This window comes from Aulostomus chinensis, chromosome 14 (assembly GCF_037954235.1).
Source record: "Aulostomus chinensis isolate RoL2024-O1b breed Wild chromosome 14, RoL_Achi_v1.0, whole genome shotgun sequence".
NCBI lineage: Eukaryota > Metazoa > Chordata > Actinopteri > Syngnathiformes > Aulostomidae > Aulostomus > Aulostomus chinensis.
The window spans coordinates 21,252,386-21,268,284 of NC_141333.1; the positions used below are offsets into that span (position 1 = coordinate 21,252,386).

At 46.8% G+C, this 15,899-nt stretch overlaps 1 protein-coding gene across 15 annotated transcripts in view; it reads right to left on the reverse strand.

The window, feature by feature from the left end:
• Positions 1-15,899, reverse strand: part of LOC147250130 (epidermal growth factor receptor substrate 15-like 1) — a 46,884-nt gene that overhangs the window by 22,474 nt on the left and 8,511 nt on the right. For 5 of the 15 annotated variants that reach the window (XM_086224328.1, XM_086224323.1, XM_086224319.1 and 2 more), the window contains exons 12-21: positions 14,965-15,027; positions 14,698-14,718; positions 13,340-13,425; positions 11,624-11,656; positions 10,626-10,698; positions 9,384-9,545; positions 8,801-8,998; positions 7,686-7,865; positions 1,116-1,221; positions 847-897 (exon numbers count right to left, since the gene is read on the reverse strand). In XM_086224328.1, the coding sequence (XP_086080454.1) occupies positions 847-897; positions 1,116-1,221; positions 7,686-7,865; positions 8,801-8,998; positions 9,384-9,545; positions 10,626-10,698; positions 11,624-11,656; positions 13,340-13,425; positions 14,698-14,718; positions 14,965-15,027 (973 nt within the window). The remainder of the gene's footprint in view (positions 1-846; positions 898-1,115; positions 1,222-7,685; positions 7,866-8,800; positions 8,999-9,383; positions 9,546-10,625; positions 10,699-11,623; positions 11,657-13,339; positions 13,426-14,697; positions 14,719-14,964; positions 15,028-15,899) is intronic. The other 10 variants (XM_086224333.1, XM_086224330.1, XM_086224322.1 and 7 more) reach the window with 8 other exon arrangements.

Here is a 15,899-nt window from a genome sequence, read left to right on the forward strand (position 1 = left end):
AAAACTACAGTGAAATTAAGTGTGCTGGCAGCGTGTCTATTAAAGTGTGGGAAACTTTGTGGAGAGGATGATTTCCATCACTGATCTGAGAACTGAAACCCATCAATATCACTGAAGAAGGAAGTGGGACAGAAGTCGCTGTTCCACCCATCGCTAACACAACACAATGCTGACTCCACAGTGGTTGTGGCTGTAATTTCAGGGCTCAGAAACCTTTTACCAGGCATGTCGATTGGTATCATTAAGTTTAAGCATTCATCCCCTCAGGGTGACAGAGCAATGGCCATCACAACACAAAAAAGAAAAACGCACTTTTCAGGGAAAATATGCTTTTAGGACATAACTGGATTTTATATTTGAAGTATGTTGAAATGTTTAGTCTTCCAGCTTCTTGTTTTGTTAATTTGATCCCTGATTAACTTTCACAAAGGTCTGTTTAGTTGAGCAGTGGGTGTGTGTCACAGCTCAAACATCATTTTATTCAGACTTTGGTTTTTTTTAACTTGATTCATCCTAAACATTTGACGAGCAAAGATCCACGTGTTGCTTTGTAGAAAATATGTTTGCAGCCAAACGGCAAAATTCTGAATGAAACCATGCATGAATACACACACATACGCGTGCGCACACACACGCCCTTGTCAAATATCTGTGGGACTACAGCAATCACCACTAGAAGAGTTCATGCTGGTGTCACACTGCCATTGATTCTGCTCTTTGACATATTGACGTGACGAGAGTTACAAAAACTCTGTCATTGCTGTTGTTCATAGCCAAAATCCCTTCATGCAGCCATGGGCTCACGAGATGATGTGACAGCCATGGCTCTGTTCCCTGAGTAAATACCTGTAGACGCCGATGGCTGCTTTGCAAAGGGGTCATTTTGGAAAGGGTCACCTACAGGATAGGAGTGAAGCAGAGAGGGAGATGCAGGGAGGAAACACAGAGAGGAAGAAGACAATGAAGACAGTCAGAGAGCAACAAAATCTTGAAGCAAATAAGCTATTAAGAAGCTGAAAGAGGAGGAGAGAGGAGAGGACAAGACACAAATCCAGGAGAGGAGTAAATATCCTAAGGAGACGAGGCAGATGGGCAGAGAAAAACAGCATGAGAACCTTTGAATGGGTCTGTTTTGAAGGGGTCTTCAGAGTGGAAGGGGTCAGTGTGGAGCTCCTGAGGTTGGCTGTTGAACACAGATGGCTTCACTTTGAAAGGATCCTCCTGTACCAAGAAAAAGACAAGGACAGAAAATCATGAACTGGATGGAGAAATGTTTAAAGTGGTCATCTCCTTTTCACACGTAGAACTGTATCAAGTGGAGGCCGCCTGCAGGGTCTCACACTCTGACACAGGAGAACATCATCGAGCAGACACACCACCGAGGTGCAGCTGCGCACTTAAGCTCTCCAGGGAGGAGCTCCATACCTGGGCTTGGGTAAATTAACTTGCTTTATTTTATGTGTATTTATGTGGTTTTATAAAAAGGGTTTTAAAATTTTATTACACACACACACACACACACAAAAACAATCTCACAAATCGATGGAAGCAAAGCAAAGTGCTGGCCTAATCACCAAGAACAATTTGTGGTTCAGCATGTTGCCCAAGGACACTTCTACATGAGGTGAGGATCAAACCAACAACCCTGCCATTAGTGGGTAACTCTCACAGCTCCTTTATAATCAGGGCTCAGAATTCCTTCGAAGAGTCAAATTCAATACTTTCAAGGTACCGAAACCAAAAAGGTTCCTCCTCTCCACAGCTCAACTGCTCCTGACGCTGACAGAAGCCCCACAGAGGTCAAGGTGCATCACCACTTCACCAGCTGCTCACCTGCACCTCCATCCTAATGGCCTGACCGACTCACTTCTGCCTGACGACAACAAATCAACAACATGACAGATCGTCTCAATTCGAATATGACAAGATACACGTGGAACACCAGATGACGACATTCCAAGACAGGAATGAGGCGGCCCGGTGGAGCAGTGGTCCTCACTGTGGCCCCCCAGCAAGAAGGTTGTGGGTGGAGCCCCGGCCGCAGCACGGGGTCTTTCTGAGTCTCCATGTTGTCCCTGTTTCTGCTGGGTTCTCTCTGGTACTCCAGCTTCCTCCACAGTCCAAAGACATCAAGAGGGACCAGGTTAATCAAGACTCTAAATTGACTGTAGGTGTGGCTGGGAGAGCCAATGGTTGTCTGTCTATATGTGTTGGCCCTGCCATGGACTGGTGACCTGTCCAGGGGGAAGGCTGCTGGGATAGGCTCCACCCTCACCACCCTGAACAGGAGAAGAGGGAGAACATGGATGGATGGAGGGATGATGATGATGATGGATGGATAGATGATGATGATGATGATGATGATGGATGGATGGATGATGATGATGGATGGATGATGATGATGGATGATGGATGGGTGATGGATGATGATGGATGGATGATGATGATGGATGATGGATGGGTGATGGATGATGATGGATGGATGATGATGATGGATGATGGATGGGTGATGGATGATGATGGATGGATGATGATGATGATGGATGGATGGAGGGATGATGATGATGATGGATGGATAGATGATGATGATGATGATGATGATGGATGGATGGATGATGATGATGGATGGATGATGATGATGGATGATGGATGGGTGATGGATGATGATGGATGGATGATGATGATGGATGATGGATGGGTGATGGATGATGATGGATGGATGATGATGATGGATGATGGATGGGTGATGGATGATGATGGATGGATGATGATGATGATGGATGGATGTGTGGATGGAGATGATGATGATGGATGGATGTGTGGATGGAGATGATGATGATGGATGATGATGATGATGGATGATGATGATGATGGATGTGTGGATGGAGATGATGATGGATGTGTGGATGGAGATGATGATGGATGGATGATGGATGATGATGATGATGATGATGGATGTGTGGATGGAGATGATGATGATGATGGATGATGATGATGATGATGGATGTGTGGATGGAGATGATGATGGATGATGATGATGATGATGGATGTGTGGATGGAGATGATGATGGATGATGATGATGATGATGATGATGATGGATGATGATGATGATTGATGGATGTGTGGATGATGATGATGATGATGATGATGATGATGGATGTGTGGATGGATGATGATGATGATGATGATGGATGGATGGATGATGATGATGATGGATGATGATGATGGATGGGTGATGATGGAGATGATGATGATGATGATGATGATGATGATGGATGGATGATGATGATGATGGATGATGATGATGGATGGGTGATGGATGATGATGGATGGATGATGATGGAGATGATGATGATGGATGGATGATGATGATGATTGATGGATGTGTGGCTGGATGATGATGATGGATAGATGATGATGATGATGATGATGATGGATGGATGGATGATGGATGGATGATGATGATGATGATGATGATGGATGATGATGGATGTGTGGATGGATGATGATGATGATGATGATGGATGGATGGATGATGATGATGATGGATGGATGATGATGGATGGATGATGATGATGGATGGATGTGTGGATGGATGATGATGATGATGGATGGATGATGATGGATGGATGATGATGATGGATGGATGTGTGGATGGATGATGATGATGATGATGATGATGGATGATGATGATGATGATGATGATGGATGGATGGATGATGATGATGGATGGATGATGATGGATGATGATGATGGATGGATGATGATGGATGATGATGATGATGGATGGATGGATGATGATGATGATGATGGATGGATGATGATGGATGATGATGATGATGGATGGATGGATGATGATGATGATGATGGATGGATGTGTGGATGGATGATCATGATGATGATGATGGATGGATGGATGGAAGATGATGATGATGATGATGATGGATGATGATGATGATGGACGGATGGATGATGATGGATGATGATGATGATGGATGGATGATGATGATGATGGATGATGATGATGGACGGATGGATGATGATGATGATGATGATGATGGATGGATGGATGATGATGATGATGATGGATGGATGGAATTCTCCATGATGGTTCTGAAAGGATGATTCTCTGGTCTGCTGCAGCCTCTGAGGTCCAACTGTAGAACCGGATCACAGGGTTGAGGCGGGGGAGGAATTGAACCTTCACTCTAAACCAGTGATCCTCAAAAGGCGGCCGCCGGGCCACAAGCGGTCCCAGCAGCTGTCTGTGTTTCAACAATGTCACTTTGCATAAATGCTCAGCAGCGGTTTTGAAGGGTCCTGGTCCCGGAGGTGCTGCTGTTTACCTGCACAACCACCACCTGAGGGGTGGACTGTGACAGTGGTCCCTGGTGGACTTGGTTAGCTGTTCAGCTGTAACAGGAGCTTGGTCAGCCCATTTTACAGAGCTTTGGCACTACTGTGAATTTCATCCTCAGTCAGCGTTCTTGACTAAGACCAACGAGGTCCAACTGTAGACCTGGGATGTGGCTCTGTCATCTCTCTCTCCCCTCTCTGTCTTTGTCCCTGTCCTCCCTCTCTCTCTCTGTCCCTCTCTGTCTGTTCTCTCTCTCCCTCTGTCTTTGTCCTTGTCCTCACTCTCTCTCTCCCTCTGTCTGTCCTCTCTCTCCCCTCTCTGTCTTTGTCCCTGACCTCACTCTCTTTCTGTCTGTCCTCACTCTCTCTTTCTGTCTGTCCTCTCTCTCCGTCTCTGTCCTCTCTCTCTCCGTCTCTTTCCTCTCTCTCTCCGTCCCTTTCCTCTCTCTCTCTCTCCGTCTCTGTCCCTGTCCTCTCTCTCTCCCTCTCTTTGTCCCTGTCCTCACTCTCTCTCCCTCTCTGTCTTTGTCCCTGTCCTCACTCTCTCTCCCTCTCTGTCTTTGTCCCTGTCCTCACTCTCTCTCTCTGTCTTTGTCTCTGTCCTCTCTCTCTCCCCTCTCTGTCTTTGTCCCTGTCCTCGATCTCTCTCTTTCCCATCTTTGTCCCTGTCCTCACTCTCTCTCCTCTCTGTCTCTGCCCTCACTCTTTCTCGCTCTCCTCTCTGTCTTTGTCTCTGTCCTCACTCTCTCTCTCTCCTCTGTCTTTGTCTCTGTCCTCACTCTCTCTCTCCTCTCTGTCCTCACTCTCTCTCTCCTCTCTGTCTTTGTCTCTGTCCTCACTCTCTCCTCTCTGTCTCTGTCCTCACTCTCTCTCCTCTCTGTCTTTGTCCCTGTCCTCACTCTCTCTCTCTCTGTCCTCTCTCTCTCCTCTCTGTCTCTGTCCCTGTCCTCACTCTCTCCTCTCTGTCTCTGTCCCTGTCCTCACTCTCTCTCTGTCCTCTCTCTCTCCCCTCTGTCTTTGTCCCTGTCCTCAATCTCTCTCTCCCCTCTGTCCCTGTCCTCACTCTCTCTCTCCCCTCTCTGTCTTTGTCCCTGTCCTCTCTCTCTCCTCTCTGTCTCTGTCCCTGTCCTCACTCTCTCTCTCTCTTTGTCTCTGTCCTCTCTCTCTCCCCTCTGTCTTTGTCCCTGTCCTCAATCTCTCTCTCCCCTCTGTCCCTGTCCTCACTCTCTCTCTCCTCTGTCTCTGTCCCCACTCTCTCTCTCTGTTTCTGTCCTCACTCTCTCTCTCCTCTCTGTCCTCACTCTCTCCTCTGTCTCTGTCCTCACTCTCTCCTCTCTGTCTCTGTCCTCACTCTCTCTCCTCTCTGTCTTTGTCTCTGTCCTCACTCTCTCCTCTCTGTCTCTGTCCTCTCTCTCTCCCCTCTCTCTCTCCCCTCTCTGTCTCTGTCCTCTCTCTCTCCCCTCTCTGTCTCTGTCCTCACTCTCTCTCCTCTCCGTCTCTGTCCCTGTCCTCACTCTCTCTACAGCAGGTCAAAGCAGACGTCCGTCTGTATTTGTGTTTTTGCTGCAACTCTCGTCAGTTGTCCAACACTGTAACTTCCATGCAGGAGCAAACTCTTCTTCCCTGGTCAGTGGTGGAAGAATTCGCCACTCTGTCTGAAATCAGTCACTCCTTCAAAACTCAGCATTCAGGATGTTTCACTTCCAGGAGCTTCTCTGTGAGTTTACTTTTGGACATTCCATCAGCAGCGGCTCCCAGCTGATGGACACTTCACAGCTTGGAACATGCAGGTCTGTGTCTGTTCTGTGTCCAGGCTGTGGTGGAGGTCGTCCTCTTATGATTTCAGAGCCTCCAGATGACAAACACACCACAAACCTGACGTCTGGTGAAATACCAGATTAGCAGCAACCGCTCAGGTGTGTTTGACTGAATCTGCTTCTTCAGCTGCCAGATTTCTATTTGCTGAAGTTCCCGTGTTCCCAGGAGTCCACGCTCATGACTGACAGAAACAATGGTTATGGTCCTCCTTTTGGTCCACACACTGCCAGAGTGGCAGGAGTCCCACTGCAGCGTTGCTATGCTTCAGTGTCTGGTACCATGAGTCTTCAGTATATACAGAACATCAAACACGCGTCTCCGGCGCTAAGAGGTGCATATGTGTGTTTACCAGTGACAGCTATTTACTACAGCTACTATTCGCGCGCACACACGTGCAGCTGGCGGCGCCATAGGACTGCTCGACTCTGAGTCTACTTCCACATCGGTGACAGCACAGTGACCGACGTATTTCTACAATTCTACAATTTCATTTAGCAGACGCTTTTGTCCAAAGCGACGTACAACGCAAGCAAGAATTCAGACTTAATTAAGGAAAAGTCCATAGGAAGCACAAAAATGCTTCAGTTGTGATTTGGTCACAGGTACTGCCATCTAGTGGCAGAAGAAGTGTCGCCCCCCCCCCCCCCTTCTTTTTTTGACAAACATACATCACACAACACAGTTGGTGCTACATAGTCAGTAAGTGCTGGGTCTTGGACCCTCTGACTGATTCTACCCCACAGGACAAAGAGGAGAAGAGTCAGGTTCAGTGCCTCGGTGCTCTCTGAACAATTGAGTCTTCAATTGTCTCTTAAAAGTAGAAAGGGACTCAGCAGAACGCACAGAGTTCGGTAGTTCGTTCCACCATTTGGGAACAACAGAAGAGAAGAGTCTGGCTAGAGATTTGGAGCAGCGCTGGGCTGGAAGCACCAGGCGTCTTTCGCATGCAGAGCGTAGTGGGCGAGAAGGAGAGTAGACCTGGATCAGGGATTCCAGGTAGGCTGGAGCCGTTCTTGTGATTGTTTTGTAAGCCAAGAGAAGTGCCTTGAATTTGATCCTGGCTGCCATTGGAAGCCAGTGAAGAGAAACCAGCAGCAGGGTGACATGTATTTAAAGTGAGCTTTGTCATTGTTTCACTGGAAAAAGTCCCGCACCAAACTGAGTTCAGTCTGTCTCTAAAGAGCATTTACAATACCGCCACGGCAGGTCGCCGCCACGCAGTGCAGGTCACACGTGTGTGTGTGTGTGTGTGTAGGTCAGATATGCACAGCTACTATGTATTAGTACATCAGAGTTTCTTTGTTTCACCTCCATATTAAGGCATCATTTCAGTGTACCTCATGCTTTACAACTAAGGCCGACATGTCCTGGAGTCCACAATCATAAATGAGTCGATGTGAACGGATGTGGTGAGCCTACAGGGAAGCTGACAGCAGGTCCCTGCGACTGTTCATGCTTTAATGTTCCAGTGATTCTGGGGGGAAAGCAGACGTGTCGTGGAGATGCTGACCTGTGGGGGTCTCACCATGGGTGGAAATCCTCCATTCTCTCTGTCACTGAAGCTCTCGCTCATGTCAGCCAGGTTCGTCATGCTGCCTCCGTGGGTTCCGTTCAAGGTACTGTTGTACTGCTCGATGTTTTTAGACACCTCCTGTTGGCTGTCCTGAATCTGGGACAACTTACTGCGAGCCTGCAGGACACACAGACACACAAGTTCGAACGCAGCAGGACACGTGGATGCGATGCTGCACAAACATGGTGTATTCAGTGCTGATCTTTTTCAAAGTAGCGGCCACAGCAGTTCCTGAGTAGACTCTTCTGAACCACAGCGTAAAACACAAGGCATCAAAACGATATGGAGGCTGTCTGAAGGCAGTTATTGATCCATTATGCATCTTTTACTCTAACAGGATGGATCCACAGTGGGATTGGGGCACACTGCCACAGAACTTTAATTTTTGTGTCTCCTAAAATGCTGGAACACAGAATGGCAGCTCCAGCAAGAGGTTTCACACTGCATGCAAAGAATCCGGTGAGACTACGTCATGGGAATCAACATGGCTGTATCTGAGGCAGTAAGGCTGGATATTATTACAGGTGAGCATGAGGGAATGATCAAGTGCGGACACTGTGACTGGAGAGGGGCGTCGGGGGAGCACAGGCATGTGGTGTTCCATTCAGAGGAATGTTATCTATCATATCAGCCCTCAGCGTCACGGATGCTACGAGGGTAGAATGGAGGTTACACATCACGCACCGATCACAACTCATGTGTCTGAACTCAAGCTGAGTGTGTGAGTTGCAGGTGGTTAAAGCAGAGTGAGAGGATTGATAGGAAGGAAACGGATGATAAATCATAGCAGCTGAAGCTACATGAAGCTGAGACACACACACACACACACACACATGCGCGCGCACACACGTTCCTCTTCTCCCACTGGCATTTACATTGGAAAAGGAGATATATGGTGCAATGGTGCCCCCTGTTGATGGCTTTCACTCACTTACACTGTCTCTCCCTCACTCCACACACACACACACACACACACACACACACACACACACACACACACACACACACACACACACACACACACACACACACACACACACACCGTGTCCTACCTGGTTGATCTCATCCTGTGTGGCCTTGAGAGACTTAATGATGGTCTCTAGTTGGACCTTGCCGGCAGCTAGGCTCTGCTCCAGCTGGTTCTCCTCCTGCTGTAGCCGGCCCAGGTCTGCCTTGGCTCGGCTCAGCTCCTCCTCCTGGCTCTGAAGGTCGGATTCCTGAGAGTGGATCTGACTCTGGAGTGTTGAGATCTGGAGAAGGAGGAGAACCAACACCTTTAAAACCCCCTACATGTTATCTGCTGACTGTTGTTCTTTTTAAAAAATGCAACAACCAAACGTGATCTCTGAAATTTGAAAAGGTTTCTAAGCGGCAAATCACAAAAAACAAAAGAAAACAGACAAAAACAGAGAGGCCACGCTCTTCACAATGATGGAACAATGTGTTCTATTTCGCTCAGCAGATGACGTGAAAAAGCAGCTTGTCCTGCGCTGTGGTTTTCAAACCTAATTTGAACTGTAATCATCCAATCAGTGACGCCGATAGATTCCATCAACCCAGGTGGGCCACCCAAGTAGAGCCTGAGTCTGGGAACACAGAGGTGGAAAGTATCTCACTTCACCCACTCTTCCTCACCATCTGAGACTCTTCCTGGCACTTTATTCTGACTTCATTCAGCATGTCCTCTAGTTTATGTTTCTGCTGGTCCATCTCCTCCAGGCGGTCCTGGGCGTCCTGTTTCTGGGCCTCCAGCTCCTGCAGGCAGGCTGTCTCTCTGTCGAGGTCATTCTGCATCTCCTGATGGGACATGAACACAACCAGTCCTTAGCAGTCCATCAGCAGTCGTGACTCCACCGTTTACAAATGAAAAGAATGTTGAGGGAAGTGGTTCAAACTTACACAAATTCAAAGATCACCTCCAAATCTGGTTTAGGACATTTCTAAATTCCCTTTGGATAAAAACCTGCGTCTCCTATTGTTTGATGAATCCATGAATATGCAATCACACGTTCATTGTTCAGTGGACCCCTGTTGGTTTATGGACGTCAGAGAATCCTGGTTTTACAAAACACAACAAGCTGATTCCAATTATGAGGATCCAGGCAATTCTAGATGATTGCTTTCAACATAATAAAACCACTCCTTGATACAGTTGGCAGGGCAACGTTTCAGGTCCACATTCAAGTGAAACATTATGTTGCATGAAACATGGATTAATTTCATGAATGAATCGTTCAGTTTCATCCTGCTCCACTGAGCACACGCACTCCAGCGTGCTGACGAGTGAGTGGAGGGGCAGCAGCTTCTTCTGCTCAGCTGGCAGGGCAGCGCTACAAACATGTTCTGGATTACGGTTGAGGAAATAATCTGAAACTGATTACTGGCTTGGTTTTATATGTGCAAGTGTTTTGGTGTTTGGTGGCAAAAGAAAAGGACAGCAACAAAAAACAAAGTTAATGATTTTATGTTTGTTTCAAAACACAGAAGATTCAAGCCAGCGGTTTCCTCCTCCTGTCTTCATCTTGGTTACACAGCAGGGAAACAGAGGGGATTCTCTCACACACACACAGACACACAGAGACAGAGACAGAGACACAGACACAGACACAGACAGACAGAGACACAGACACACACACAGACAGACAGAGACAGACACACAGACACACACAGAGACAGACAGAGACAGACAGACAGACACAGACAGACAGAGACAGACAGACACACACAGACAGACACACAGACATACACACAGAGACACACACACACACACACAGACACACACACAGACACAGCGACACACACACACAGACACACACAGACAGAGACACACACACACAGACACAGACAGACACACACACACGATAAAGATGGCCTTACCTGCACTTCTGCACTCTTATGTCTGATGGCCTCCTCTGTGTCCCTGATGTCCTGTTCCAGGGTATACTTCTCCCTGACACACACACACACACACACACACACACACACACACACACACACACACACACACGCACACAAAGCATAATTGTGATCAAATAGAAAGGCTTTCCAAAGCCGCCACCTTCTTCTGAGCAGGAACATCAACATCTCAGCTCAACAAGATACTGGACTGGGATTCTATCACATCCATGAGGGGACTCGACTGACACCATGAAGCACTGAGGCATTGAAGCTGGCGCCTCGTAGCTCCAACGGCCAAGTTGGGGCGAATGACAGAGAACTCCTTCCTTTTTTAGCTTAAGCCAGAAGATAAAATAAAGCTCTAAATTCAGGTTCCAGTCTCCTCCTCTGGTTCATGGTTCTGGTTCAACATGTTCTGGTTGTAGTAGGAGTTTCGTCCATTGGGCGGCTGGGTTTAGCTTTAAGGATAGGCTGGGGCTAAGCTCAGAGAAGAGCCACTGCCCCTCCCGCGCTACGCTCTCAGCTGCCTTCCAAGGTAATGAGGCTCCATCTATAGAGGGCCTTCTCTAACTCTCCTCCAACCACTGGCAGGGCTCACGAGGGTGGCTTCATTCACACAATCGCTCTCACATCCTGGACGCTGCCATGCAAGGAGTGACGCAGCCCATCAGAAGCCATCGGGGTTCAGGGTCTTGCTCACAGACACTTCGACAAAGCTGACAGAAGACCAATTAGTGACTGAGCCACTCGGCCCCACTAGAGCTATCATGAGGTGGGCCAGAGTCCTCGCCAGCGGGCTTTCAAGCTTACAAAGTAGACCTTTGAATGCAGTTGGGATCCCTCACATAGCAGTGACTGGACAGTGACACGTCATTGATGGTCACAGTCATGAACGCATGGGCAATCTTAGACTCTCACAAACTAAAGTCCCAACAGATGAGAGAGAATGCCAGTCCAAGGATGTTCAGTGTGTTTACCTTAGAGTATTCCACTGGGTAAAGGCAAGAGTGCTGACGCAGCATGGAGAATAAGTGATGAACAAAGAAATTGATAAAATACACACATCAAAGGAAGAGTGGCAGGTTGGCTGGGTGGGCGGGCGGATGAGGGAGGGAAGACAGCGATGCAAAGCTCAACCACATCCGTCCTTCTTACATTTCCTTCAGTGAGCGTTTTATCACATTCATCTCAAGTGAATTGTGTTTGGCGTCACCGGCTAAGCCTGAAGTGAGCCGCCGCCACACGGCGCCAGATAATCGTGAGTCGTTTGGATCGACACTGTCAGAGAGGGTTGATGCCCCGCATGCTTCTTATGGAGGTTGCAGTATATTTGCATTCATGACAGGGACAGAAGACAGAGAGGAAAAGTGTCACTCAGTGATTGGAAAGGCGTTTGTCTACCCGGGTTCTTCAGCAGGAGCTGGAGGTGAGATCTGAAGAGTCTGCCAACAGTCGTGGAGTAAACTAGCTGGCTACCATTCACCTACGGGACAACACCGTCAGCTGCTCTGCTCCTGCTTCCTCAGTGGGTGTTGTGCTTCCACTCAAAAAGTACTGCCACAATCATCCTGATTTAAATCCTACATATCAAACGTGTTTGAGGTGATTGGAGGAGCCCTGACGAAGGAGTTAATGATCTGTACCCCCAACACTACCAGATTATCAGGGCTGAGCAAGACATCGATCTCATATCAACACTTTGATATCATTCTATTGTGATACAGTACACTTGTTTTCTTTTCCTGGTTTTAAAACCAGCAAATCAGCAAAAGTGACACAATTTTCTGTGCTGACGAGACCGATCTGTCCTCCTGTGTTCTAATAATCAATAAAAATCATCCTTACAGCACCGTCCAAATATCTATACTGACATATTTGGTCACAAATACTGTTGTGTTTGATGATGTCCGTATATCCCAGCCCTACGCTCATGTATGTTAAACTATGTTCTAAACCGGAATCAACGAACTGCTTTAGGCTTCATACGGTGATTAATATCAGTGGTGATCAATCAGAAATATTGGGCTCATTTTTTACCAAATCTTGCACCCTTAAAGCAGGTAAGAGTTTCCAATAAGAGTCTAGAATACTGCTGAGATTGTCCAGAGGGATGAACTGGTTCCCAAATCGACCCAGTTACCCTGTAGTGGGATTGACCAGTTTGCATGTAGTACCAGCACTGAAGAAGTGCCTCACCAGCCATGTAGTAAACGACTGCACAGCGATACATTTTTGTGTTTCATCCACAACACTGTCCTTGCATAAAAACACAAAACCATCATCAAGAACTAACAATCAGTAAATCATCATGGGAGAAAAGATGAATGGCTGGAATGAATGAGCCTGATGGGTTAGGAAGGTCGTGGAAGAGGTCAGAGGTCAGAGGTGAGACTCAACCAGGAGAACAAGTACTTTCATCACAGAGGGAAAAGCAACCATCCAGACACCAGCCAAACTGGAAGATTCACCTTTTAAATATCAGGGAAGTTTCTACTCAGGAAAAACATCTGCAACTGTCTGGACTGCTAAAAGGAGATGCGCTGCAAATTAAATCTGAATATCACACAGCAATGAAAACGGCAAGTCTGTGTGGCTTTGAAAATGATGCTAAACTAAAAGAGGTGTGGACTTCCAGGACGGAGACATGGTGAAGATGCAGTCAGCGATCACTGTGATCGGTAAGTCACTGTTACCTCTGCAGCTGAGCTATTTCCTGGCTGATGTCATCCAACTCTTTGATGCCAGTAAACTCTCCTGAACCCACTGAACTTGAGCTGTCCTGTAAAGGGAGGGAGGGAGGGAGGAGAAACACAAGATCAAATTGATAAAGCCAGCAGTTTAGTTTAGAGACGGTGAGATGATGAGCCACGGCAGACCAAGCCAGGAGGAGGAACGACAGGAAGGTAAGTCCATAAGAGGAACAGCACAGAGGATTGGAGCGGTGGGTCAGTCACAAAGATGGGTGGAGTCACCACCACTGACAACTGCCAAGGAAGACACAGATTAAAAGATGTTTCTATACTACATGATCAACCAGCCCACGGTGGAGAATAATGGAGGTCGTTCCTGCAGAATTAACCCTGATATCTTCCTTTATTCACGTACGTCCTGTTGGGCCCGATAATGGACGCAGAGAGGACGACCTGGACGTGAAGGATTTAGATCAGGGGGGTCCAGACCCTCCCCCTTAAAGGGCCCAAACTACAGCCTCAAGGTGAGCTGGGAGCACAAATCAAACACATCTTGTTGCTGAGATGCAAAATGGTCCTAAAATTTCAAGTTTCATTTCCCCAATTTAAGCCTCTTAAATAAAACTACAACCACGTCAGACATGTTTGATGCTTAGTGACAATGACTTGTACTGTGTGAGGTGTAAATATTAAGAATGGGACAATTTCTGGAGCACTTTTAACTTCACAACAATCCTACATATTCAAAGATTATTTTACCAAATAAATGGTACTTTACAGTAAAATGTTTCTATACATGTATATATGTGTGTGTGTGTGTGTGTATACATACATATATATATACATACATATATATGCATTATATGTATATATATATATATACATACATATATACATATATGTGTGTGTGTGTGTGTGTGTATATATATACATATATATATACATATACATATATATATATACACACACACACACACACACACACACACACACACACACACACTATGTACACGACTCTAAATTTTGTACAGCAGGCGGGCCAAATCCAAACCTTAAGGTGGACTAATTTTGCGCCACTGACTGCACTGTGAGCAGCCCTGATTTAAATGATGTAACATACAACAGCTCATGTTACTCTCAAGTGTTTATTTTAAAAGGAGTTCTGGTTGCTGGCTCAGAGTTTGCCTGCAGAGATCTGGAATCTTCTCTTGGTCAGTAGACAGCTGGCAGGGTGAGACAACGTCACTTCACCGAGTTGGAACGAAAAGAAAAGTTCTGCAAATGCTTTCCAGCAACCCGGCTGCCTCGCCAGGGGCTGAAAGCATTTAGAAGTTACTGCCTTGTAGGTCCGAGTTACCTACCCACAACTTGAACATTATAGCCTGAGAGGAAGCGGAGGGGAGAAGTAGAAACATTAGCAGCGACAGAGTTAGCATGAGAGACAACATGGCATTGGTTTGCCTCTCCTACATTTTTTCAAGGTGTCCTCCACTAAATAAGCAGAAGTGGGCAGTTGGGAACTTGGTACAGCTCTAGAGTAGAGTTACTAGTACACAAAGCACATTTCTACACCTTCGTGTCCACATATGCATAGGGCAGGAGAGACCAAGGGAAAAGTATTGACTTACCCGCCGCATCTCAGACAGAGCTGCCATCTCTGATCCCACTGGGGTCATGTACCCGGACATACTCTGGGGCAAACACAGAGGAACTTTGTTAGAGAATGACGCCAAATTACACAAATTTGAACTCCATTCACCACCAAAATACATGTATGTTCAAGTTTGGAATTACACAGCTGCGTTGACGCATCTTCAGTAGGCACTTCTGAACATGTTGCTGAGTGCTTGTTTCCTCTGTCCTCAGTTTGGATTTGAGGGTAAGAAGGCTCATGGGTTTGTGTGTCATCCCTACTGTCGGAGGAGATGAGCACATTTCAACTGAATCCACAGAGAATCTGTGCACTCGCAGTTAAAAGCACATACTTTTCTCCTCTCATTGTCATGGGAACATTCTTTACTTCTTCTACTTCCAACTGATGTCCTTGTTAACTGCACTCGTGTCTCCTGTGTGTGGAGTTTCCGCCGCTGACTCCTGCCGTCATGTCGACACCCAGAATACAGAGATCTGATTGGCTCAGTAGCATCTTGAGGGATGATTTACCAACCATGCAACTGGTCTGTCAGTTTCCGAGAGCAGTAAGCCAGGGCCATAAATGCTGCCTCAAACAGTGTTCAGTGGTTTTCTGGGTAAAGTTTGGGATCCGCAGATGTCGGCCCACGGGTTCCCCCCCATGCTAGCGTCCTTTTCACTTTCTCAATGGGAACCATGGACGAATGTTTCTAAATCATCAGTTACCAAAGAGTGAGTTCTTCTTCTTTTTCTGCAGTGCCGAATGGCAGATTGATGTCATCTTAAAGGTGATGATCAACCATCCCAGTCATATTGATCAGATGGAACATACTGGATTGATATTTCTATGGAGCCAAGCATTACCCATCTGCCACCCAACTGTGTTTTCTGTTAGCAGTTTCTAGCCAGCATTAGCTTCGAAACATGTAGC